The sequence below is a fragment of the Dipodomys spectabilis genome, unplaced genomic scaffold (assembly GCF_019054845.1).
Source record: "Dipodomys spectabilis isolate Male_0828 unplaced genomic scaffold, ASM1905484v1 ptg000188l, whole genome shotgun sequence".
Taxonomy (NCBI): Eukaryota; Metazoa; Chordata; class Mammalia; order Rodentia; family Heteromyidae; genus Dipodomys; species Dipodomys spectabilis.
Genome location: NW_024870865.1, coordinates 4,096,980 through 4,123,197, shown reverse-complemented (window position 1 = coordinate 4,123,197; position 26,218 = coordinate 4,096,980). Strand labels below are relative to the sequence as shown.

Sequence of the window (26,218 nt, the reverse complement as noted above, 5' to 3'; positions counted from 1 at the left end):
CCACCCCAGACCCCAGCAAGAGCCAGGGACCAACGTGTACAACAACATTTATTTATAAGAACAAACGCTGTCCAGCATCCAGTGCAAACTCTCATCGTCTTGGATCAACACAAGCAGGGGAAATGGAGGCCACACTCAGAAAGTCTTTCCAATGTATGGTTCCCTTGCTCTGTTCAGCAATCCCAGAGACCCAAGGTACTTCCAGAACTGGCCACCAGGGGGCACACTCCCGACCGCCACACAGGACCCAATGGTGGGCAAGTCTGAGACCCTGATTCTCTAAGTGGAAGGCCTTTTTGTCTCCATGGTTACGGCCGTGTTTCTGCAGCCAAGTTCCACAAACAAGGGATCAACCCAAGTACCTGAGACTGAATAGGGCCCCCAACCCCTTCTTTCCAGATCAGGGCATGGGTTGGGGGAACCAGATGGGCTAATAGGGAAAAGTCCAACTCTGTTGGGAAAAACCACTGGCTGCAGCCTCTTCTGGGTGGGCCACTTAACTGGACAGCGTGGGCTGGGCAGACCCGTAACATGCAACACAGACACAAACTGGCTCTCTCATTCAGTACCAGAAAGGCTCTGCAGCTCCCCCTAGGACCAGAGACACCGGGAACGCGGGAGGGAGCAACGCAGCGCTAGAGGAGGAAGATCCAGGCTGAGGTAGGTGGAGCGAGATGGGAGCAGGGCCTGGGACCTCTCCAGTGGAGGCCATTCCCTGTCAGGATGAGGTGTGGCCCCGGTGAAGGCTGGAGTCGGGGTGCCCCAGAGTGAAGGTCAATACAAACCAGGCAGGCAGCAACGGGCTGGTGGGGGGGGGGGGTTCTGTTGGCTTCCCCATCCCTGCCCTGTGGTACTGAGGCTGGAACCCAGGGCCTGGAGTCCCACTGGGCAGCAGCAGCCCGGGGCAAGGGTTGCCTGCCAGGGCCCTCTGGGCCTCTTTCCCACCAAGGTTCCAAAGGACAAGACAGAAGAAGTGAAGATTTGGAGTCCTGAGCAAACGTGAGGGACCCCCAGGTCCTACAGGGGTGTGCCTTCCACGTACCCCATGATGCTGGGCCTCGCAGAGGGGCCAGTCAGGAGTCCCGGCATTCGGGGGGAAGCATGGTCCTTCCTCCTGGGTGACACACAGGCCCTCCTCCCCAACCAGCCTCTCAGACCCCCAGAGAAAACCACCAAGAGCCCCAGCACCCCAGTTCACAGGCCCAGTGGAGGGGTCCTCACAGAAGGGACCCAGAAAGAGCCCCAGCACCAGGGGAGGAGGGGAGGCCTAGGCCTGGGGGCCCTTTGGCAGGGTTGCCCTGCTGGAGGTGAGCGGCTCTGTGTTAACGCGCTATACCGGCCAGGTTAACGGGCCTGCATGCCCGCATCAGGCACGCCGAGAGGCAAGGGCTTCTCTTCGGGGCTCTGCAGAGTCTCTGGGGTCTCCGTATGGGAATGGAAGGGGCGCTCCTCCTTGGAGAAGGGGACCTGCTCATCTGCCGCCGCTGCCGCCGCCACCACTGGGCAGCCCACCGGGTTGGCATCTGGGTCCTCCACCGTGGTATTGGCCTGGGAAGAGCAACTTGAGCCATGTTCCGAGCTGCCACAGACATTCACGATGCAGGTGACTTTGACATGCGTCCCGTGGCCACCGGGGGACTCTGGAAAGCACAGGTGGGAGGTGTCAGTCTAGGGGGAGGCTGGAGTAGAGGGTGGCTGTCTTTGCAGCCTGCTTTGTGCCCAGGGGCAAATTAAGACATGGGAAAGAGCAAGGGGCCAGGAGCCCAGCTTCTAGCCCAGTCCTGCTGGGGAACTTGTTCTTGTATGCCTCAGTTGCACACAACAGCATCCCGCCTTTACCAAGCCCATTCATGCCAGAGTTGTAAGGGAGTAATTAGCTAAAGCAGACCAAGGTCTGCAGAGGACCTGAGTGCAAGCAGTTGCAAAGCCCAGACCTACTGGGGCAGCCTGGGGCCCAGCCCGGCGGCTGACTCCCTCCCAGACCCTGAAGAGGAAGGCCTGGGGAAGAATGGAGCCGGCCAACCTGCTAGGCCCACAGCAGCCTCATAAGGGCCAGGAAGTCATTCGCACCCCATGTTTCCACAACCCCCAAATGTCACCCAGTGTCCCCCATGGCCTTTGCAGTCATGAAGGAGACTGTGGGGGCGGGCGGGGCCCAGCTCTGGGCTGTCGCAGTCCCACGGCGGAGAGGGGTGTCGGGGTGGGAGGGGCCAGCAGGGAGCAGAGTAAGGTGAGGCCAAGGAGCGAGGGAGGGGTGCCAGGGAGAAGCAGCTGAGAGAAGGGCAGAGGGGGGAGGGGACAGGCAGATGCTGGGGCAGGGGGGAGGGGGGAGGTTCCTGCTCCAGGGCGAAGGAGGAAGCCACCTGACATGGTATAAGCGGCTGAGACGCCAGAAGGAACTGGTTTATATGGACACATTCATTCATTCATTCATTCATTCATTCATTCCGTAAGCATGCAGGGCCACCTGCTCCGCTTCAGGCACTGGCTCAGGCCCTGGGTCACAGTTCAGTCTAGCAAGACATTATCCCGAGGAGGGCGGGGTTTGGGAGGAAAACAGAAGTGGGAGCTGAGTGGGGGCTCCTGGGGGGGGTGTCAGCTAGCAGGGGTGCGGCAGGCAGAGCGGGGTGCGGGCACGGCAGCCACGGCAGCGCAGCACGAGGCTGCCGGGGGAAACGGGGTGTGGTGGTGGTCGCAGCGGTCAGGCCAGGAGACTGGCAGGTGCCCAGCAGGGCCCAGTTTACTCATCTCTCACCAGCCCTGCCAAGGAGGTGCCATGACTCATCTCCGGGGGAGGAAACTGTAGCTCAGGGAGGTTAAGAAGCCTGCTGGAGCTGGGCGCTATGGTTCACGCCTGTCATCCTAGCTACTGAGGAGGCTGAGATGTGAGGATCCTGGTTCAAAGCCAGCCTGGGCAGGAAAGTCCGTGAGACTCTTATCTCCAATTAATCACAGAACAAGGGGAAAGTGGCGCTGTAGCTCAAGTGGTAGAGCACTAGCCTTGAGCAAAAGGAGCTGAGGGACATTGCCCAGGCCCAGAGTTCAAGGCCCAGGACCAGCAAAAAAAAAGAAAGCCAGAAGGGGAACTATGGCTCAAGGGGTAAAGTGCTAGCTTTGAGCAAAAGAAGCTGAAGGACAGCATCCAGGCTCTAAGTTCAAGCCCTAGGACTGACCCCTCCCCCCCCCCAAAAAAAAGAAATGCATAAGCCCAGCAACTGACCATGGTTTGACTTTCAACTTGACATTGGTGGCGCACTGCGCTTAGAATGTTGACAGTGGATCATTTCCAGGAGTAGCAACACGCCCTGGGGTCCTCCACCACCGTACTGGCTAACAGCGGGAGCCCAGGCTCCCTCTGAACCTCAGGACCACCGAGGAAGCATGAGGCCCTGCAGCGGGCTGAGCTTCCGGGCTGCAGCGTTCTACAGAGAAGGTGGGCGCCATGTGCATTTCCCTCCTAGGTAGTCTTCTCAACTTCCAATGGGTTTTTGTTTTTAGTCAGACAAGAGGCTTGAACTCTGGGCCTCGGTGCTGTCCCGGAGCTCTTCAGCTCAAGGTGGGCGCTCTACCACTTGAGCCACAGTGCCACTTTCGGTTTTCTGGTGGTTAATTGGACGTAAGAGTCTCATGGACTTTCCTGCCTGGGCTGGCTTCGAACCGCAATCCTCAGATCTCAGCCTCCTGAATAGCTAGGATGACAGGCGTGAGCCACTGCCGCCCAGGGGACAGAACCCTATCCTCAGTCCAGGCTGCTTCTCACCTGAGCACCTGGCACTGGCCCGGGCTTCCCCGGGCCCCGTGGCCTTGTCCGTGGCTGGTGCCTGCACTTGGTGCCTAGGGGGTGTCCTCTTGTCCAACACGCTGGCCGAGCTCTCCAGGGAGCTGCTGCTAGAGCTGGGGGCCGTGGTCAGCAGGTGCTGCTGCTCCTTCTCGGCAGGCAGGTAAGGCTGGGAGGACGAGAAGAGAGGTCAGCGCCCAGTCCCTGCTTGCCACCTTTGCCACGCAAGCCTCACAGTTTACGTGACGTGTCTGCCCCTGCCACACGCTTCTGATTCACCGTGGTTTGGGGTCTGAGTAGCACCCAGCTGCCCTGTGGGAGGCTGAGGTTTAGGAGGACCGGGCGACTCAGCCTCATTCATTTAGCAGGAAGGAGAAGAAAAGTCACTTTCCTAAAGTCGCCATCAGTCCCAGGAGTGTGGCCAAAAGCATGGATTCTGGATCCAGAGCATATGAGGGTAGATCTCAACTCTTATCATTCATTTGCTGTGTGACCTTGGACAAGTCACCTAACCTTTCTGTGCCTCCGTGTGTTCACCTAGAAAGGGAATTAGTAAGCTATGCCATAGGATCATTATGAAGATTAAACCAGAGAGATTTAACTCTCTAGCACTTGAGCCATTACACCCCTTCCAGCCTTTTCTGAGCAGTTTATTGGAAATAAGAGTCTCACAGACTTTTCTGCCTGGACTGGCTGGCTTCAAACCATGATCCTTAGATCTAGCTTCCTGAAGAGCTAGGATTACCAGTGTGAGCCACCAGCACTCAGCTAAACCAGAGTGATTTATCAAATGCCCAGAACAGTGCCTGTTGACAGTAACATAGGAAATCCCACAGAGGAGTTTATTCAATGAGAAGTAGACAAGGCGCGGCCAAGGCCATACAGCCCAAGAACCAAGAGTGGCTTTCATGTTTCTGGTTGTTTGTTTGCTTGACTGGTTTGTGCTGATACTGAGCTTGAACTCAGGGCCTGGTGCTGCCTCTTGGCTTTTTCACTCAAGCTGGCACTCTACCACTTAAGCCATGACAAGAGTCCTCTCTAAGCTTGCTCACACTGACCAGACATTGGCTGAGGGCCTCCCTTGAGGCTCTGGGCGACCATTGGATCCTAGAAAGAAAAAAGATGGCTGCGATCTCACCTTGACCCTGACCTGGACCGCCAGGGTGAGCATGATCCGTGGCATAAGTGGATCTGCTGGTGGGCCGTGCCATACATGGTGGGGGCAGGTGGGAGAGGCAGAGGCTCAGCATTTGCTGCAGGAATGGGCTTGGGGGGGGGCCCACATCTCCCTCCTTCCTGTGAGCTAAGACCCCTGGCCTTCCTCCAGAGTGTGGGATACAACTCCAGCTGTGAGGGGCCTAGGAGGCAGAGATGCCACCAGCCAATCACTGCAGCCCCTGCTCCTGGCCCCGCCCACCAGGTCTGGTGGCTGCCCAGAGGCTTGAGCTTTGTTATCTGAGGCCTGCCCAACCCACAGCCTGAGACTGGGGGCTGGAATCCCTTCAAGATCAGGGAAGCACAGAGAGGAGAGTCCTGTGTGTAGAATCACACAGCTGGTCATGGAGAGCGCATGAGCAAGCCAGGCCAGTGTGCCAGAGCTTCAGGCTGCCCATAGCACCCTCTTGCTCCCCTTGGAGCCTGGCAGACCAGGTCCCCCAGTTCAGGAGTGATGGAGGACATTCCAAGTTCCCAGCCAGCACTGGACCACGGGCCAGACCCACCCACCCCCAGCCTGGAGGGGGGACGAGCATCCAAATGTCAAAGTCACAACCTCTAAAGAAGGGGCTTTTCTGGCCTGGGCCCCGCCTCCCTGCTGGAGGTGAGAGCCAGGCGGAACAGAAATTCTCAAAGGTCACCACTGCCTCCTCCCCCACCGGCTGCAAAGTTCAGATGCCACGAGGTCTTGTTCCCCAGCCCCAGTAGGGGGAGCACTGCAGAGGCTCAGGCAAAACAGGACCCCAGGCCAGGTGCTGGTGGTTCACTCTTTAATCCTAGCTACTCAGCAGGAGGCAGAGATCCAGAGGAGCACGGATCAAGGCCAGCCTGCAAGACCCGATCACAGGAGGAAAAAAGACTGGCCATGGTGGTGCCTGCTTGCTATCCCGGCCCTGAACGCAGTGGACAATAGGACTGGAATCCAGGACACGGGCAAAGAGGCAAGAACTTATCAGAAAGAATCCTAAATCAGGCACCGGGGGCTCACACCTGTAATCCTCGATACTCAGGAGGCTGAGATCTGAGGCCTGTGGTTCCAGGCAAGGAAGTCCATGAGACTCTCACCTCCAATTAAACACCAAAAAAGTGGGGAATGGAGCTGGGGCTCAAGTGGTAGAGCGCTCGCCTTGAGCTGAAGAGCTGAGGGACAGCGCCCAGGCCCAGAGTTCAGGCCTCACAACCGACAAAAGAAAAAAGAAAAAAAGAGTGGTGAGGTTTGTGCAGGGTGATGGGGATGCTCCCAGGGAACCCTAGGCTGCTCCCAACAGCTGTGCCACCTTTGGGAAGTTACTTAACTTCTCTGGGCCATGGGTCTTGGACTGTGAAATTGGGTCAATAATCAATCACATGGCCTGTGTATTGCAGCACAAACAACATTGCCCAGCCCGGCACTGCATCTGTTTAGTCGCTGACAAAGGCTCCCACTGGTTGCTAGCATGCACTCCTGCGTGAGCGTGTGCGGGGGGGGGGGGGGGGGGGGTGTAGGCATGGCCCACGGCTGGTCCCACCCAGAGCCTGGCTCTGCAGCATCACGTCTGGGCCCCAGCTCAGGACCCAAGGGGGTGTGGCCCAGGCCTGCAAGGGGCGGGGCTGGGGGCTGAGGGACACAGGGAGGGCAGTCCTGGCAGAGTAGGGCAGCCCCTGGCCACGTCCACTGTGGGACCTGAGTGACAGCACGGGCCGAGCGATCTGCCCTGGCGGGAGCGAGCGGAGCTCCTGAGACTCAGTTCTTCATCGGTGCGCTGGGGAGGCTGGGGCCCCCTGCTCTGGCTATGGGTGAGGGCACGGAATGAGCCACAGTGAGGGGCCCGCCTGGCTCTGTCCCCCTGAGCACCACAACTGCACGAGGCCGAGGCGGGGTGTTCACACCACAGGGAGGGGCAGGAGGCCATGGTGCAGTCAGGCTGGGGGTGCCCCCCCCAGGGGTTCCCAGCCCCGCCCCGCAAAGGGCTCTGCACGCCGCTCTCCACCGGCAGAGACTGGGTGGCTCCACTGCGTGAATGTAAGCTCAGCAAAGGGAAGAGGAAGTGGGGGCCAGGGGGCCGCACCCAGAGCTTTCCCAGGCCACTGATGGGGCAACACTTGGCTGGGAGAGTGGGTGACCCCGAGGGGAGCGGGGCACTTGCACACCGCCGGGCAGCACCAAGGAACTGAAGTGGCCACAGGGGGTGGGGGTGGGGATGAGAACCGAAATATCCCCGAGCAGGGCAAAGGCACTGGGGGCTGCGTGGCCTGGGGCAGGTCCTGTCCCTCCCTAAAATCAGGAGATAAAACAAGTTTGTCAGCTGGGTGCCAGTGCCTCACACCTGTCATCCTAGCTACTCAGGAGGCTGAGATCTAAGGATCACGGTTCAAAGCCAGCCCAGGCAAGGAAAGTCCGTGAAACTCTTATCTCCAATAAACCACCAGAAAACCGGAAGTGACTCTTTGGCTCAAGTGGTAGAGCACTGGCCCTGAGCTGAACAGCTGAGGGACAGCATCCAGGCCCAGAGTTCAAGCCCCAAGACAACTACCAACAACAACAACAACAAAAACCAGTTTGTCTGATTTCAAAAGCCTTGTGGGAACCTGGGTCTTGGGGCCACCCAGGGCTGAGCACACGTCCCCAGCCTGGATGGCCACACAGAACTGACTGCCATAACTGTCTGACTTGAAGTAGGCTGGAAGTGGGGGCTGAGGGACACTCACCACCTTGGCTTCTCTCGGTAGGCAGAAAAACTTCTCTAGAAAGAGAAGAGAGGAGACAGGTCAGGGAGTGGCATTCCTGTGGCCAGTCTGTTCTAACAGGAGGACTTTGGGGGCCCAAGCGGAGCTTGTGGGGTGAAGCCAGCCTTGGGGAGCTGTTGTCACCAGGCACACACGATGCCCAGAAGAACCTTCCAGATCTCTAGCTCACAGCACAGTTCCTCTCCCACCTCTGGGCAGCCATGGGCTAAACCCTCCTCCCCGCACTCACTCCAACCACGGACAGCTGCCCGGCGCCCAGGCTGCCGCTTTCTGGAGAGTTCTCCCCAAGTCCAGCGCCCTCCATGCCTTCCAGCAGCCCCACTAAGGTCTGAGAGAATCTGTGCCTTAGACTCCAAGCTGCCCCCAAGCAGGGACAGTGCTAGACCCCCTGCCCCCTGCGCCACCCCCCCCCAAAAAAAAAAAAAAAAAAACGGGATGAAGGAAGCAGGGAAGGAAACGTACTTTTCTTCTGGGTCAGGATGACGCAATTCACCAATCCCACCAGCAGCAGGCCCAGGGCTGTCACCCCCACAATCAGCCCTAAGAGGAAGAGAGACACAGAATTCCTCCCTCTGCCAGGGCTCCATGCCCAAGGCAGCTGGAGGTGTTGCCAGAGAGAAGCCAGCCTAGGCCCAAGGCTCTCAAACTGGACGACAAGTCGAACCCCTGTTGGCCACATTCAGCCTGGGGCCACCCGTCACATGGGACACTTCTGGCCCAGGACACTCAGTCCACCCCCAGTAGAGATCACCAGAAGTCAACCAGGCCTGTGGGCTCACTGTCAGCCAAACGATGTGACCAGAAATAGCAAGCAGGACCCAACTTGTCCCATGCAGGAATTCTAGTCTCCATGAGGGCACCAGGTTTGAGGAGGAGACCTACCTGTCCACTGCCCCCAGTGTCCCAGGACACGGCAGCATCTGACCCACTAAGACAGGAAGAGGAAGGGAGTATGGAAGAAAAGGAGGAAGGAAGGAGAGGAAAGAGGGAGGGAGGGAGGGAGGGAGGGGAAGAAGGGGAAGAAGAGAGACAAAGCCAGGCACTGGAGGCTCACGCCTGCATCCTAGTTACTCAGGAGGCTGAGATCTAAGGATCACAGTTTGAAGCCAGCCCAGGCAGGAGAGTCTTCTCTACAAATCAGCACTAAAAAAAGTCAGGCGTGGAAGTGTGGCTCAAGTGGTAGAGCACTAGCTTTGAGCAAAAAAAAAGCTCAAGGACAGTGCCCAGGCCCTGACTTCAAGCCTCTGGACCAGTACCACAAAAAAGGGGGGTGGGGAGAGGACAAGAAGGAAAGGGGAGAGGTGAAAGCAAAGGAAAGAGGAGGAGGGAGGAACTCTCCTAACTTACCAATGGGAAGAGAGATGCTGGTCCTGCTTGATTCAGCCGGGGGCTTGGTGCCATGGGGGAAGAGCAGGGAGGTGCTCGCCGCTGGGCTGGGCCCTGTCCTGGGCTCCACAGGCTGGGGTCCCACGGTCAGGGGCTGGGATGTGTGGTCCGCCTCTGGGACTGCGCCCGGGGTGGAGGACAGGCAGATGGCATCCATGCTTGCATTGCCAGGGACAGCCAGGACAGCGCAGCTGGAGGAGGAAGAGGAGGGTGGTCAGGAGGAGAAGCTGAAGAAGACCTGACTCATCCTGGAGCAGAGGGCCAGACGCTGGACGGGCGAGGGGGAAGGCATGCACGCTCCCTCTGGGGATGCTCCCTCCTGTCGCCAGCTTCTTCTCCCTGACACTGGACCCAGCCCAGTCTGCACTGCTCAGCAAGGCCTCCTCTGCTCACAGCACCTGCGCCTGCCCCAGGACCCTTGTGCCACCCTCAGAGAAGCCGGCGTCAGCAGACTTTCTCCCCTGAAGCCCCCCCCCAGCTCTGCTCCTTCACAAACAAGGGCTTGGCACTCACACGCGGTGGGGCCTGCAAGTGTCCGTGGATGAAGTGGTGTTGGAGAATGTTCCAGAGGTACAAGCGGTACATAGGACGTCTCTGCTCGCAGTTCCTTCAAGAGAAAGAAAAGAGCTTGCGGACAACTCCAGCACGCCCGGAGCTGAGGGCCCGTCACTTCTGTTTGTACCGCTATTCTTTTTTTTTTTTTTTTCTTTTGTCGGTCACGGGGCTTGAACTTGGCCTGGGCGCTGTCCCTCAGCTCTTCAGCTCAAGGCGAGCGCTCTACCACTTGAGCCACAACGCCACTTCCGGTTTACTGAGTAAGAGTCTCACAGGCTTTTCCCGACCAGGCCAGCTTTGAACCGCGATCCTCAGACCTCAGCCTCCTGAGTAGCTAGGATGACAGGTGTGCGCCACCAGCGCCCAGCTATACCTCCATTCCTAAGCACACGTGTGCATGTTCACACAACCCACACACACATGGACACACACGTGCACAGGGCCAGTCTCTAGGCTAGGAGGTCACTGTCTCCTCCGTCCCCAGCGGCTTTGAGCTTAGTCTGGTCCATATCTAGGTCCCCAGGCCCTGGCACACAGTGGGTGCCTATTCAGGTATGGTGACACAAAGAATGAAAGGTGAGCGGGTGTGGACCAATGCACCGGCCACCGCTGGCGATGGCTGGTCAGTGTCCGGACACAGCCAGGACGCCTGTGAGGCAGAGCCCCCTCCCCGACCCCCCTTCCCCCCCCCCCCCCCCGCAGCCCCATACCTTTCCTGGCCACGCCGAAGCCAGGGCCGCACTTGCGCAGTGGCACGCACAGCTTGCAGTTGTCAGGGTTCCCCAGCATGCAATACAAGTCCGGCCTGCAGATACAGGCCCGGTTCTGCTTCCGGGTGCAAGCTTGAGTTTCGATCTGGTCTGGAAAAGCAAGAAGGCAGCCAGGGTCATTCCAGTCTCCACACTGACTGCTCCAGCCTCTTCCCGGTACAGGGGCCATGCGGCTGTAGCCACAGGGTCGGTCAGCGGGATCAGAGTGTGGGGTGATGGCAGGGAGGAGGCCACAAGGAGGAGGCCAGAGGGAGGAGGCTGGGGCCTTGCTTCTCTCAGTCACTCACCGGAGCCGCAGGGGGCCCTGCAGCTCAGGCACGTGGAGGCCCAGTGCCAGATCCTCGTGTAGGTGCTGTCTTCGCAGTCCACACACACCGTGTCAGTGGTCTCCGTGCAGGAATGTTCCACATGCTGGCCTAGAAAGCAAGCACCGGAGGTCTCAGCAGGGTGGAGCTTCTCCCAGGATCCTGGGCTCAGCCAGGGGTCCACAGTTCCCAAGCCCATGAGAGGGAACTCATGGTACTGTTCCAACCCAGCCATCACTCCACCCCTACCTCTGAAAACCGCCCCCCCACCAAGCAGTCAATCACACTTTAGTAAGAATTCCCTTACAGCTCCTTTCTTCTTGACAATTGGTAGTAATTTCTCCATCTAGGGGTAGGAGCTACAGGGAAAAGGAGGCAGTAAGAAATTCCCTGCTAGGTCCCCATGACTCATGCCTGTAATCCTAGCTACTCAGAAGGCTGAGACTCTGAGGCTCATGGTTTAAAGACAACCAGGGCAGAAAAGTACCAGTGAGACTCTTTAGCTCCACTTAACCACTCAAAACACAGAAGTGGGGGCTGGGAAGTTGGCTCAGTGGTAGAGCGCTAGCCTTGAGCTCACGAGCTGAGGGACAGTGCCCAGGCTCAGAGTTCAGCTCCCACAACTGAAAACAAAAACAAAAACAAAACCCAGAAGTGGCGCTGTGGCTCAAGTGATAGAACACTAGCCTTGAGCAAAAGAAGTTTAGGGGAAATGGCCCTGTAGCTTAAGTGGTAGAGCTTGCTTGAGCTGAAGAGCTCAGGAACAGTGCCCAGGCCCAGAGTTCAAGCTCCACAACCAATAAAAAAAAGTCCTAATTTTGTCGGGCACCAGTGGTTCACACATCTAATCCTAGCTACTCAGGAGGCTGAGATCTAAGGATCATGGTTCAAAGCCAGCCTGGGCAAGAAACTCCAAGAGACTCTTATCTCCAATTAACCTCCAGAAAACCAGGAAGTGGGGCTGTGGCTCAAGAGCACTCACCTTGAGCTGAAGAGCTCAGGGACAGTGTCCAGGCCCAGAGTTCAAGCCCCACAACCAACCAAAAAAGAAGAGGAGGAGGAAGGGGGGGGAGGTAAGAGAGAAGGAGGGGGGAGAAGGGGGGAAGAGAGAGGAGGAGGAGGGGAGAGGAGAGGGGGAGGAAGAGGAGGAGGAGGAAGAGGAGGAGGAGGAGGAAGAAGAAAAGCAGCAGCAGCAGCAGAAGCAGCAGCTGCTGCTGCTTAGGGACAGTGCCTAGACCCTGAGTTCAAGCCTCAGGACCAGCCAAAAAAAAAAGAGGGCCTTGTGTTTTCACCCACATCTGAAGCTACTGTCCCAGGAGCTCCCAGACTCTTCTAGAATAAAATCTGAGCTCCTTGCCACGGCCTGCTCTTTTTCCTCCTCTCTCACACTCGTCACCCTCTCTGAGCCACACTCAATGATCTGGCTAGGCCTCAAGCTCACCAAACCTCTCACCCCAGTGCCTTTGCGCTTGCTGGCCTGCCACTCCTCATGGGTTTATGCAGCTTGCTCCTTTACTTCCTGCAAGGCTCTGCCCAAATGTCACCTGCTCAGAGACACCTTTCCTGACTATCCACATAAAACAGCATGCCCTGCCCCACTATGATTTTTCTTTCCAGCACTTTCTGGCAGGTAGGGCCACACAGCCATTGGAGATTTGTCTCCATTAGAAGGCAAGGGCTCCTGCGTCCTGAGCTCTGTCCAGTCCCAGCAATGGAACAGAACACACCCGAGGGCTTTATAGATGTGAGTGCAGGTGTGAACATGGCTGGATGGACAGAGTCTGGAGGCAACCTGTAGAGTGGGTATAGTATACACCCACAAGTTCAAATAGACACTGAGCACCTACTATGTGCCAGGCACACACCATGTGCTGGGAGATCAGTGGAGACCAAGCCACAGTCTCAGGCCTAGAGGCGCCAGGCTGCAACCACGCGGATCATGCAAACATGAGGTGCCCCAGGCTGCATGCAAGCCAGCTGGGAAGTGTAGGGCAGGGAGAGGGGACGGGTGAGTGAGGTTGAAAGATGAGTAGAATTAGAGAGAGAGAAGCTAGGAAGTGTGCCAGATGGAAGGGGCAGCTGGGCAAAGGCCCAGAGGCAAGAGCCAGCGCAGGCCTCGTAATGCATGCCACCAGACGGAGTTGAGAGAGAGTCGAAGCCACAGCCCGGCCCCCCCCCCCCCCGCACCCCCTCCAGGACTCCAGCGTGCCCCTCACCAGGGGGACACATGCGGCAGCACTTCTGGACCTTATTTTCAAAGTATTCTTCCTTCTGGCACTTGTTTCCAGAGCTCTGGGAGTAGGACGTCGAAGTCACCTGCTAGGAGGAAGGCAGGTCAGCCATGAACAGGGCAGTGCCCGGATGCTACACCTCTGACACCGGCCTAGTCCTGCCAATGTCTGGCCTCCCCCCCCCCCCTCCCCCCTGCCAGATGCCACGGATGGGACTTTTCTCTCTGAATGTGGAGTGTCTGACTCTCTTTTGCCTCCCTCCTCAGTCCAGCACACTCATGTCTGCAGGTGGAAGCACAGGCCTTCCCCGGGAAGATTTGAACTCTGAGGCTGCGTAGAAGGCAGTGGCCTTGGCCGCAGACAATCAAAGTCCTGGGTACACAGCTGCCCTCTGCCCAGGCCCTCCAACCAGAGCTGCCTGTGCCAGCGATGCAGGTGGTGTGCCATCATTGAACTTGCAGTTTCAGACATGTGTCACCCCAGGGCCCTCAGGAAATCGCATTGGCTAGAGCAGACCATTCTAGATGGGTGCTTGTCCCCCGAGGCTGCTACATTGGGTGACAAGGGCTCTCCAGCTTGGGGGGGGGGGGGACTTGAACTCTGGGCCTGAGCACTATCCCTCAGTTCTTCAGATCAAGGCTACTGCTACAGCACCACTTCCAGCTTTTTCTGTTTATGTGATACCAAGGAATCGAACCCAGGGCCTCATGCATGCAAGGCAAGCCCTCTACCACTGAGCCAGCTTCCCAGCCCTCTTCCAGCCTTAAGATGGGACAGACTAATCCCTCATCCCAAGTTTGGCCAGGCAAGTTGACAGAATCTTTTGGCCTCTGCTGGCCCCGCCCCTTCTGGCTGTCCCACCCCTTCCCCTTGAGAGTCCTCCCCTGTCAATCACAGGCACAGAAATCCTAACCTCAGGCTCTGCTTCCAGAGATTGGACTTCAGACAAGGGTGTGACCCCAAAGAGGCTTCACTACGGCCAGACAAAGAAGGGCTCTGGGCTGCAGGCCTAGCCTGGGCCAGGAAACAGGAAGATGGCTCTCAAGAGCCAGCAAGTGACAGGGAAAGATTTAAACACCTGTCCTGTCAAACTTTACCGCTCAAGATTTCAATCTCTGTGCCGTGGGCCTCCATAAAGAATGAGCAAAGCAAGGGATGAAAGAGAAGAGAGCGGGAAGCATGGCTTACTGGTAGAATATCTGCCTAGCAAGCACAAGGCTCTGAGTTCAAATCCCAGTACCACCAAAAGTCAAAAGAGAGAGGGGAAAAAAAATCAGCATTTCTAACATAGACAACTAGAAAGAGACACAGAGTTTCTCTCTCTCCACTGGATTGTAGAGCAACAGTGACAGCCACCACGGGGCCTGTTCTAGGACTACTAGCCACACATCCCTGAGCTCCAGCCTTCCTTCAAAAGACAACCCGTCAGCCGGGCACCAGTGGCTCACGTCTGTCATCCTAGCTACTCAGGAGGCTGAGATCTGAGGATCACTGTTCAAAGCCAAGCCGGGCAGGAAACTCCATGAACCATCAGAAAACCGGAAGTAGCTCTGTGGCTCAAGTGGTAGAGCGCTCACCTTGAGCTGAAGAGCTCAGGGCACCACCCAGCCCCAGAGTTCAAGCCCCACAACCGATCAAAAAAAAAAAAAAAAGCTGTCCCTTAGGTACAAGCATAAATGAGCCACCACCACCAGGATGTGAGCATGAATGAACCACCACAGCAGGATGGGATGTGATCTCGCTCAGTGTTGCTAGGCTCCTCCACAGGCAAATTCAGAGGTTTGTGTGTGTTTACACAAGCAAAGAAGAAGGTGTACGCACAGCCCGAAGTCGCACAGACGTCACCCCGAGAGGACCAGGGGAGGGACCAGGAGCTGGCTTGAGGCCCCATTGTCCAGCCAGCTGCAATCACATGGTCATAATAAATGTTTAGTGACAGGAATGACACAAATGTTTATTGAAGGAGTACCGTCCTCTCCTTGGAGAGGGGTAGAGAGGCAAGAAGACCAAGTTTCAATTCCTCATTCTACCACTCACCCTCAGAAGGCCTTTGGAAAGTGTCTCAACCTCTCTGGACTTCAGTCCTAACACATGGCGACACAGAAGATATTCAAATATCTAACAGGCAGCGTGGAGTACTGTCCAGTAGCCCTGGACAACAGTTATAAAGAAGCCAGTCAGAAAACCAGGTGCTAGTGGCTCACGCCTGTAATCCGAGCCCTCAGGACGCTGAGATCTGAGAACTGCAGTTTGAAGCCAGCCCAGGGAGATAAATCCAAGACACTCTTTGTTGTTGCTGTTGGTTATGAGACTTGAACTCGGCCTGTGCACTCGGCCTGAGCTCTTCCGCTCAGGGCTAGCACTCTACCACATTAAACCACAGCTCCATTTCCAGATTTCTGGAAAGTTAACTGCAGATAAGAATCTCACAGACTTTCCTGCTATGGTCCTCAGATCTCAGCCTCCTGTGTGCTAGGATTACAGGTGTGAGCCACCAGCGCCCAGCCCAAGACACTCTCATCTCCAATTAATTGCACAAAACCAGAAATGGAGGTGTGGCTCAAGTGGCAGAGCACCAGCCTTGAGCAGAAAAAGCCAAGCAAGAGCCCTGAGTTCAAGTCCCAGTACTGGTACACGCATACACCCACACCCACACCCACACCCACCCACACCCACACCAAGTCAATCAGAAGGATCTGGCAGCTACAACACTTGGCACCTCCAGCCTGTGTGGACCTGGCCATTTGCCATGCAGGCGGCCTGGCCCTGCCTGTCTCCTCTGCTGAGCCCAACAAGCAGTACTGACAGGCCTGGCTGCATGCAACTCAGTGCCAACAGCTGGAAGCCATCAGGGGTGATGACCCAGGCAGCAGAGTTCCCTGCTGTGGGTCCTCTGGGGAATTCTGTCCCCATGCTATTTCTGAGCTGTCTGACAAAATTCCACATATCCACTAAGGGAGCTTCTCAGACAGGCAGGCCCTGCTCAGGCCTGAGCCACACAGTCCGGTCTTCCCCTTTGCTGCTCGGGGTCGGGGAGCCCTTGTAGCTGGACGCCTTTCTGCCCAGCTTGTAGCCTGGCAGGGAAGGGTACTGAGCAGTCCCAACCTACCCAAGGGGCCTCCTCCCAATATCACGTCTGGCAGAGGTGGGTTTCTGGCCTGAGCACCAGGACCACCAAGCCTAAACCTGACTGCACCTGCCATCCTGGCCTGGCCAGTCAGCCCGTCTGAGGCTACCCCTGCTCTGGTCAGTCAGCTCTGACAGGGTTTGAGGAGATGTGGTACTCAGAGTCTAACAGAACAACCGAAACTCCCTCTAGACTATAAACTCCCATGTACACAGTCAAAGCGTGCATAACTGTGCGCACAGGTGCACTTGCACACTCAGTATTTCTCCCTAATCCAATACCCAAGAGAGTTCTCTGGTGCCCTATACAGAGGGGGCCACCTAAGCAAAGCGTAGTGGTGCCCGCTTGGAATCCCAGCATACTTGGTGAGAGAATCATGAGTTCAAAGTTAGCTTGGATCATATAGCAAAACCCGGTTTCAACAACCTAAAACAAACAAGAGTCAGCCCCAGCCCCACCCCCACCCCTGTGTGGGGCCTCACTGCTTGTCCCAAGGCACTGGGGTAGCCACTCTCCACCCTCGGTGGTGTGGGTCTCTGGCCCCAGGAGGCTGTGCCACTAACAAGGAAGTCAGCAAGGAACTTTCCCCAGAGCTCTGAAACACCATTGCCAGGCAGGATCTGCTTATCCGACCCTATAAAGATGACCCGAGAAGGGCCCGGGAGGGGCCCACAGGGGAGACTGGGGTGGGGAAGGGGGGGCGGATAGGAGACAATGGTGACAATGACAACTCTGTACCCTACAAACACAGGACCTTCAGGGCACCTTCTACAGACAATATTAACTGCTGCATACAGTCCTTGTCCACTCCTCAACAGGGTCCCCAAACAAACTGGACCTCCAACCCCCCTCAGCTGCCTCTTTCCTCAAACAACGTCCCCCCAGGGCAGCGAGAGGCTTCTTCAAAGTGCCCTGGACGGTGGAACCAGGTGGGTGGCTCCACTGGGCTGAGAGAAATCTGGTGGAGGTGGATGGGGGCAGGGTTTCCCGGCAGGGCCGGAGCAGCCTGATGGGAAAGGGCCGGCCATGCCTGGGCCAAGCTGTTCATGGAGCAGCAGCTGGACCCCTCCAGCCTCCTCCCTCCAAAGTGCCTTCGGATCCCAACATCATTTGAATGAGGCCCCTCCCTGTCTCCCTCCTGTTGTTCGGTGTAGCAGAGGGGGTCAGCCCTCCCTCCAGTCTCCAGACCTGTTTATCCTTTTGGGTAGAGAGAAAAAAAAAAAACCACCAAACCACAACTTTGTCATGGCCAAACAATGAGGAACAGAAAGCCCCTACACAGAGCAGAACAAAAGGTCACACCCCCCCCCCAGCCCCCAGCAGGGCTCCCCAGAGCAGGGGCTGAGCTGGAACTTTGGCTAGGGGGCATTGCAGGGAACCAAGCCAGATAAGGGGGGCTCAGAGGTCCCCACAGTGTGGCAATGGACTCTGGGAAACGCAGGGCTAGGGAAGCCTCTGGGAAATGGAGGGCTAGAGAGGCCTCTGGTCCTTTGTTTTGAATCAGGGGAGGCTCGGATGGACACCCCACCCACCGCATGGGGGATGGGACGCTAAAAGGAGGAAGTTAAGATGAACTACGCTGGGCTCACTCAGCATTTTTAACAGATCCGCTTTTCCAAATATAGGGCCTATGTGAAACTCCAAAAAATATGGGTGGGGTGACCCACTCACTGAACAGGTGCAGATTTCTGATCCCATGGGGAGAGAACTGAAAAAAATCAGATAGATGAGAGGGATGTGGTTAGGTCAAGACATAGACAGACAGGTAGATAGCTTTTGGTCAAAGGATGGACAGATGATAAATGACCACAATAATGGTAGTAATAATGAGGAAGAGAATGATCTGGTCTGGTGGTGGTGCTATGTAGAGACATAAAGAGATGGATGGATGATGATGGATGAAATGAATTAACAAAGTTATCCCTGAATCTGCTAGGGACCAATGGCTCACACCTGTAATCCTAGCTACTCAGAAGGCTGATATTTGAGGATCATGGTTCAAAGCCAGCCCACCAAAAAAAAAAAAAAACCAGGCCAGAAATGGAGCTGTGGCTCAAGTGGTAGAGCGCCAGCCTTTGTTCAGGGTCAGTGCCCAGGCCCTGAGTTCAAGCCCAGGACTGGTACCAAAAAACAACAACAGCAAGGTGGAGGCGCTTTTATAAACAGATCATGAAAGAATCGGCCTGGGCAAGGAGACAGAAGGGGAGATGCTCCCCAGCTCCATGCGTAGGTTCACAGCTTTCCTGTGTCCCAGATTCCTCTCAGATGCCAGCAGCCTGGCCAACCTCCCAAGAGCTCCTACACCTGGTTCTGCCAGTGGAGGCAGGCAGGGGACAGCATTGGGAGGGAGAGGCAGATGAGGAAAAAACGGACCCAATAAGCCCTATGGCAAAGCCCCTGAGTCCTGGAGCAGACCCGCACAGGGGTCAGGGCCCCTCCCTTGTGGTGAGGGGACAGTGACCCGATCAGATGCCAGAGGAGTTGAGGCTCACCCAAAGGGCCCTAAATGGCAGACCCCAGGAGCCTGCATCGGCTACTAATTTCCAAGTCTCCTTGCTCTCTTACACAGAGCAGTCTGTACTCTCCTCCAGCTCTTCCTCTTCCTCCTCGTCCTTGTTCTTGGCCTGGGGCAGATGTTCCAGCTGTGGGGACAGGCAGAAACATCTGCCCAAGGATCCCAGGAGCCCCCAGCACAGATAGAAGGTGTCTTCAAGCAATAGAGAAACCACAGCATTTACATAGCCGGTCCTGGAGCCCTGGGGCATGACAGGGGGTGGCAGAGGCATTTGAGTGTTGACCTTGGAGCCTTGGGACTGAAGCCCCGGGGACCGTGGGGGTGCAGCCACATGGCGACAGGCCATTGCAGCAATGCCACGCGCAGCAGGGCCTGTCTGCCATCAGAGACAAAAGCATCACGTCAGAAAGGGCTACCACATCACAGGCAGCCAGGCTGACACGACCCACCCCACCCCACCAGCTGCTGCCTGTGATGTTGGTTTAGAAGTAAGTGGGCCAGACAGGAAGCCCAGGCTGGGATCCAGTTCCTGGGGCCAAGCTTTGTGCTGTGTGCCAGGGTAAAAGATGCTGGGGTATAGCCCTTGCTTCCAAGTAAAGCTCAGTCTAGTAAAACAGAGAATGCCTCCACCACACTGTCCCCTCCTGTCAGTCTCCTCCTTAACACCGGCCACTCTCACCAGCAATACTCCTCCCTCTTCGTTCACAGTCTTAGGCCCATTTACAGAGAAACCAAAGCTATTCCAACATCCAAGACCACATGCAGGTCCTTCCAGCATCCAAGACTGCATTCAGCTCCTTCGAACCTTCCAGCAGCTCAGCACTGGTGGCTCACATCTGTAATCCTCACCACTCAGGAAGCTGACTTCTGAAGATCTTGATTCAAAGCCAGCCTGGGCAGAAAAAGTCCTTGAGACTCTGATCTCCAACTAATCAACAAAAAGCCCAAAACATGGAGGTGTGGCTCAAATAGTAGAGCACCAGCCATGAGTGGAAAAAGTCAAGTGAGAGCAAGAAGACCTGAATTAAAGCCCCAGTACACATACACGTGTACACACACACACACACACACACACACACACACACACACACACACCACTTCCTTCAGCTCTGCCTCAGGCAGAGTACAGCCTCCTTAGCAGGGATCCTGGGCACGGGGGGGCCCTGTGGATAGATATCTGCACCATTCTGTCCTCAACTCCCCAGTTACCTCTCTGATACCTGGCCCCCTGCACCCCTCCTCTGTGCCCTGCCACCAGCTGATGCCTCTGCCCAACGCTTCTTCCGCCATCATTTCTCTGAGACCTCTAAACCTGGACAGGGTCACGGGTCACGAGCTTCCTGGGTTACCTCTTGACTCCCCACCACCCCCTCCCTCCAGGGACCACACATACACCACACCCTATTATAACCTCACCTTCCAGTCCCGCCATTTTGTCATCTGTAAACAGGAGCCATGGGCTGGTGGCTCACGCCTGTAATCAATCCAAACTACTCTGGAAGGAGGCTAAGATCTGAAGACCCAAGTTTAAAGCCAGCCTGGGAAGACAAATCCAAGAGCTCTTACCCCCAATTAAGCAGCAAAAAAATCAAAAATAGGCAGGCGCTTGTGGATCATGCCTGTAAGCCTAGCTACTCAGGCTGAGATCTGAGGATCATGGTTCAAGGCCAGCCTGTGCAGGAAAGTCTGTGAGACTCTAATCACCAATTAACCACCTAAAAACCAGAAACAGAATTGTGGTTCAAAGTAATAGAGTGTTATCCTTGAGCAAGAAAGCTTAGAGATGTCCCCAAATACTGCCAGCCACCTGGCCCTCCCCTCAGAGGCCTCAATTCCCTGAATCCGCGGCCATAGCAGCTTGACTGTCAGGGCCTCGGTCAGGCTGAGATCAAAGCCAAGCCAGAAACAATGCTCTGGGGATTCCTGCTCTGTCTCTGCCTGGGCATCTGAAGGACCCTAGCACTCTGGAACAAAAGTCACCCTGTGCTGTCAGTTTTCCCTGTGGAACTCAGTCACTAGGGCTGCAGGTTCGCCCAGGGCCTGAGAACTGGCCCTCCAGCCGCTTCAGACAACCAACAACTGGTGTGGCAGGGACAGTCAGTCACCAGACGTGGTGACTGCAAGCGGAGGTGTGTGTGGCTCAAGTGGTAGAGCAGAAAAACTAAGAGAGAGTGGCAGGCGGGGAGCTGAAGGCCCAATACAGGTGTGGGCATACACACGTGCACACACGCACACACGCACACACACACAGATTCACTGGGCTGCACACACTTCCTCCTCTCCCCTCCAAACCACAGCAGTGTCACCGTCTGCTGTGACATCACAAGGCGTCACGATGGAAAAAGGGTGTGGGCACCAGGGATAGGGTGTGGGGGGGGGGGGCAAACCAATCACCCCACGCAGAACCACGACCAAGGGGCAGGTGACTGTGCCAGTGACGTGACAAAGGCCCTCTGTGCTCATGGACTACGTCGGGCTGTGGGTTGCAGACCCCCAGCCCATTGCCACAGACCTGCACACGCTCCCTGCATCTGGGGAAGGAGCTAGCTGCAGGCCTGTGAGAAGCGCTGCGGGACAGAGCAGCAGAGCGGTGCCCCAAGAGCCCCAGCTCTGCCTGCGGCTTCAGCTGATGCGGCAGCTTCCCGAGAGGGGACTGGCAGCCACAAAGTCTTACTGGGCCCAAGCAGGGAAATAATTTCAGCGAAAGCAAGTGGCACTGGGGTGAGCAAGATGACATGCTGGGGGACAAAGACATTCCTGGGGAGACTTGGAACCCCAGCCCCACCTCACTGTCAGGCACACTCAGAGCAGGCCAGTCATACTTTCACCGGCAGTGAGGCCTCTGCCCAGAGATGTTAAGGGACTTATAAGACCACACAGCTAGCCGTGATCTCCACTCTCCCAACACCCAGATCTTCCTCAGAGCCACTCACTCTGTGCTTCCTGGAAGGCATTTGGGGACAGCTCAGAAGAGCCCCACGGGGCTTCTCCCTCCCCCTCAGAGTGACACAGAGCCTCGGCCCCACAGAGACAAATAGGTTTAGAGACCACCTGCACCCCTCTGTATTTTATCAAAAGCACCCTCTTCACCCCAAATGACATACACCTCTGCAAGGTAAGAAAGTGGCGACCATGTGGGGGCCTGAGGCCAGACCATGGAGCAGGTAACAGGGGAAGCGTGGGTCGGGGCACTGGATGGGGCAGGAAGCCAGCAGGAAAAGGCAAGTAGGAAGGAAGTTGCTAGTGGGGTGCTGGGCAGGAATTGTGGGCAACTGAAGATCTGCCACCCAAGATTCAGGGCCTCATGGCTATCAGAGACTCTGAGCTGACTGTGGTACCTGCCTTGGCCCCCTGCCCACAAAGCTGCCAGCCAGCTGAGCAGCTGCCACAGGCTATAAAATACTTGTAGTCCCAGCAACCCAGCACTGCAGCAGGATGGGCAGTGGAGGGGGACACAGCCCAGCCCCACGGAAGCTCCCTCTCCCCACCCTCCCTCCTCTCACCCCCCCCCCCAGCAGAGCGAGAGCATGTCTGGAAGCCACAGTGAATACTTGCATGCCCACTGAGGCCTGAGTCACCTCCAGCAGACAGCCGGAGCGGGCACATGGAGGCGTGAGCACTTTAGGGAAAGGACTCTGGCCTCTGCTGACCTCATGCAACACGAAGGAAAAACCAGAGGAAGGCCCTAGAGAGACAGGCAAGATGGAACCCAGCCAGCACCCCCGCTGGCCTATCAAACTCTTCTGTTTCATCTGTACAATCAGGTCAGGCCAGGCACCAGCGGCTGGCTACTCAAGGCTGAGATCTGAGGATCAGTTTGAAGCCAGCCCAGGCAAGAAAGCCTATGGAGACCTTTTCTCCAATTAACCACCAAGAAACAAAAGTGAGCTGTGGCTCAAGTAGTAGAGCACTAGCCTTGAGCAAAAAAGCTAAGGGACAGTGTCCAGACGAGTTCAAGCCCCAGCACTAGCATATGTGCATGCACACATACGCACACGCACACGCACACGCGCACACGCACACACACGCACACACACACAAATGAGGCCATTATAATTTTTTTTAAATATATGTTCAAGCTCTTTTTTGGAGGTGAGGGGGTGGGATTTGAACTCATGGCCAGGTGCTCTACCATTTATGCCACTCCCTCTATCCCTTTTTGCTTTCATTATTTTTCAAATAAGTTCTCATTTTGCCTCATGGTCTGGCCCACAGACCTATGCCTCCCTTCTAGCTGGGGTGACAGGCACACACCTCATTCGGCTTTTTATTGGTTGAACTTGTGAACTTTTTGCCTGAGCTAGCGTCAAATCTCAATCCTTCAAATCTCAGCCTCCCAAGTAGCTAGGATTACAGGCTTGAGCCACTGTTCCCAGCTCGTTCAATCTCCTTTGAAAGCCGATTATGTAGCAGGTACTGGATCTCCAACCAGGAGCTCCTGTTCCTCATGTTTCTCACTAGCTGATTGTCACAAGTGAAGTGAGTGTGTGGAAGCAAGGGACATTGCCCAACAGCTGTAATGGGCACATCAGGTGAGCAAGAGCAGCTGGCAGGTAGCTACTGTAGGCTACAGGGTGCATTGAGCAGAATGGAGACAAGCTCAGGAGATGGCGGTAGAGGAGCACTCAAGGGAAAAGGGAAAAGGGGTGTGCCGGTCCTGAGGCTTGTGTGCATGTGCAGCATGTTCACCAATAGAAAAGCAGCCAGCTGGGCATAACATTGAGGATCGAGGTGACAGACAGCATGGAGCGAACATGATACGCACATACCACAGCCAGCAGCAAACTCTTCCCATCCTCTAGAACCACCCAGGCTACTCCTCTGGGAAGCACGGGTGGGAAGGGCCATGAAGGGTCACTCAGCCATTGGGCCAGGGCCCCAAGATCTATGTAATACTTACTGGGCTCAGGTCACAAGGGTTGGAAAGGTCTTGACTAGCTAGCAGCAGTGTGGCTCCATCAGAGGGCACCCAGCCCTCGCCAATCCTGCCTGCCTCACTGGTGTTCGTGAATGAATGAATGAATGAATAAAACAATGCAGTCCACACTAGCTGGCAGACAGAGCAGTTGAAAGAGGCAAAGTCTCCAACCCACTTAGAGGTGACGACTGCAGGCAGGGGTGGGACGCAGGCATGGGGAGGGTGTAGGAAAAGAGCTTTAGGTCAGGTGAGACCGCATTCGAATCCTACCCCCTCATCACCCCCACCCTCACCCCCAGCCCCCTGGGCTCAGGAAATGGCATGACCTCTCTAGACCCTTCCCACCTCTCAACAGGAACCACCCACCTTGTAAAAGCTGCTAGAAAGGAGGTTAACAGCTCAACGCTGTGGCAGAGTTTCTAGCACAGCACCCGACACAACATGTAGGTGGTCCCAAACCTCAGGGCTATGTATGGTACTGCTAGCCAGGAGGAGGAACCCACAGTCCTGGTTTTCAGGACCTTTCTATGCACCAACCTGGGTAAGACACAACCAGATTTAACAACACAATGCGCCCAGGCGCTGGTAGCTCACGCCTTGTAACCCTAGCTACCCAGAAGGCTGAGATCTGAGAACTGCATTCATGAGACTCTTATCTCCAAGTGAACTGCCAAAAAGCCAGAAGTAGAGCTATGGCTCAAACAGTGGTAAAGCACCATGAGTGAGCAGAAAAGGCTAAGGGACAGCACCCAGGTCCTGAGTTCAAGCTGCAAGACACAGGGACAGGTCAGCTAAACAGTTCATAGCAAGTATTTTAGGCAGCAAGAGTCAGAGCTGACTAAGAAGGTCTGAAAGGGAAGGAAATGGGGAGAAATCCCTCAAGCAACTCCAGAACTCCTTCCGCGGGTCCCTCAAAGTCCTGCATCTGGCAGTCCCCCTGCCCTGTCACCAGGCCTCCAAGGGTAACCCAGGCAGACCCAAGTTCCCTCCAAAAGCCAGCGCCTGTGACATGACCCACGTCAGGCTGGGCACTACAGCCCGCCCACATTCACACGCAGCCCTCACACTCACTCAGCTGCACATCGCTCAACTCTGGTCTAGTCTGGACAGTCCTGACCCAGAGGCCACCTTGGACCTCCCCTGACCATGCCCCCTCCAGCTCCCTCCCGGAACCCACGGTGAGTGAGTGAGTCAGTTCTGGTCTGACAGCCCTTGACAACGGGTCTCCTGGTCCAGGTGGTGACTGAGTCACCTTCCGTCACCACAGCCAAGGCCACCTCACCTTCCTCCCTCCCAGGTGGGCCGGTAGGCGCACTGCCCCACCATGAAGATGCCCACGAAGGGCTCCTCCCATGCCTTCCTTGAAACATGACTTCTCCAGGCCTCAGTTTCCCTTCTCTGTGAAAGGGGGCTGACCTTACCTTACCATACAGTGAACTCCCTCAAAGGAAAGGATCTGCTCCCTTTACAAAACTCAAACCCCCTCTTCCCCCCCCCCCCCCCCCGCTATTGTGGAGGGTGAGGTGAAGGCTGAATACGGGGGTGTCTCCATTCTCGGGGGGGCCTCCGTGTCTCTGGAGCCCCTTGGCGAGCATGTCTGTCCTGCTCAATAAACTCCCAGAGCAGACGCGGCCCTGACTGGACGCCGGGCAGCGGCTGGCTACTCCCCCTCCCCCACCCCTCCCCCCACCCCACCCCCACCCCCTCCCCCCCAGCCCCCACCCCGCCCCCAGGGCCCGGCTTCCCGACTCGCAGCCCAGGTGTTTCTAAGAAAGGAGAATCCGCGCGCCCCGGCCCAGTCCCTCCCCGCAGGGGTAAGTGGGGGGCCCCCGGGGCTCGCGGAGGAACCGGGGTGCGTCCCAGGCCTGCGGTCCCCAGCGGGTCCCAGCGGCGCCCCGGCGCCCCCGGCCCCGAACGGCTGAGCGGGTCACCCACCTGGGCGGGCACGCCGCGCGCCGCGGCCCAGAGCTGCAGCCCGACGGCCAGCACGGCCCAGGCGGCGGCGGCGCGCGCCATGGTCCGGTCCGGTCCGGTCCGGGTCCGGGTCCCCGGGCTCGAGGCTCCGCAGCCTCCGACCCCGCGTCGGTGACTGAAAGCGAAAGCCCGAGGCCGCTGCGAGTCCGGAGTCGGCTGGGGGGCGGGAAAGGGGCGTGGCCGGGCGAAGGGGCGTGGCCGGCGCCCGCGGGCACGCCCCCCAGCCCTCCCCGGCCTCTCGCCCGCTGACAGCCTCGGGGTCGGGCACCTCCACCCCGGGCTCTCCATTCCCCGCGCTGGGCGCTGCTTCCCCTCCACCCGCCCTGCACTGGGGAGGGCGAGAAAAACGCACCGGAACCCGGCGCCCACCTAGCTTGTGGCCTCGCCGGCTGGGCCTCTCCACCTGCTGGGCCTCCACTTCCTCTTTCTGTCTCATCAGCTTCCCCGATCCCCCCTGGAGACAGGACACTAACCTGTCCCCAAAGGTGACACCCACGCTGGGGGCCGAAGTGTGCAAGCTCATGCACTCAGATCCGAGAGCCAGGCCACCTGGGCGAGTCTCTGCGCACCGTCATGGGGTTGTTCTGAAGACACATCATACCTGTGATATGGCGTGTGTGTACAGGATACGCTTCGTGCACATCAGGTGTCTGCTTACAAGGTCGACATCTCTGAAATGTGTGTGCTAAGACTGCGTGTGAATTCCAGGCCTTGTGC

General features: G+C 56.8%; 1 protein-coding gene across 1 annotated transcript; it reads right to left on the bottom strand.

The window, feature by feature from the left end:
* Window positions 1-30: 30 nt before the first annotated feature.
* Tnfrsf1b (TNF receptor superfamily member 1B) lies at window positions 31-25,566 on the bottom strand. The gene is made up of 10 exons (XM_042695748.1): window positions 25,463-25,566; window positions 12,953-13,052; window positions 10,719-10,847; window positions 10,372-10,521; window positions 9,620-9,713; window positions 9,068-9,297; window positions 8,183-8,260; window positions 7,682-7,716; window positions 3,761-3,947; window positions 31-1,640 (listed from the first exon to the last, which is right to left on the bottom strand). Exons 1-10 carry the CDS (start codon window positions 25,541-25,543, stop codon window positions 1,345-1,347), a joined length of 1,380 nt encoding a protein of 459 aa, XP_042551682.1. The 5' UTR covers window positions 25,544-25,566; the 3' UTR covers window positions 31-1,344.
* Between the last annotated feature and the right edge of the window lie 652 nt (window positions 25,567-26,218).

Excerpts from the sequence above, each read along its gene's own strand:
- Tnfrsf1b (XM_042695748.1), bottom strand. The coding sequence starts at position 25,543 with ATGGCGCGCGCCGCCGCCGCCTGGGCCGTGCTGGCCGTCGGGCTGCAG. Across the intron at positions 10,848-12,952 it reads CTGCCGCATGTGTCCCCCTG|GCCAGCATGTGGAACATTCC; the intron begins GTGAGGGGCACG and ends CTTGCTTTCTAG. Across the intron at positions 10,522-10,718 it reads CAGGGCCCCCTGCGGCTCCG|ACCAGATCGAAACTCAAGCT; the intron begins GTGAGTGACTGA and ends TTGCTTTTCCAG.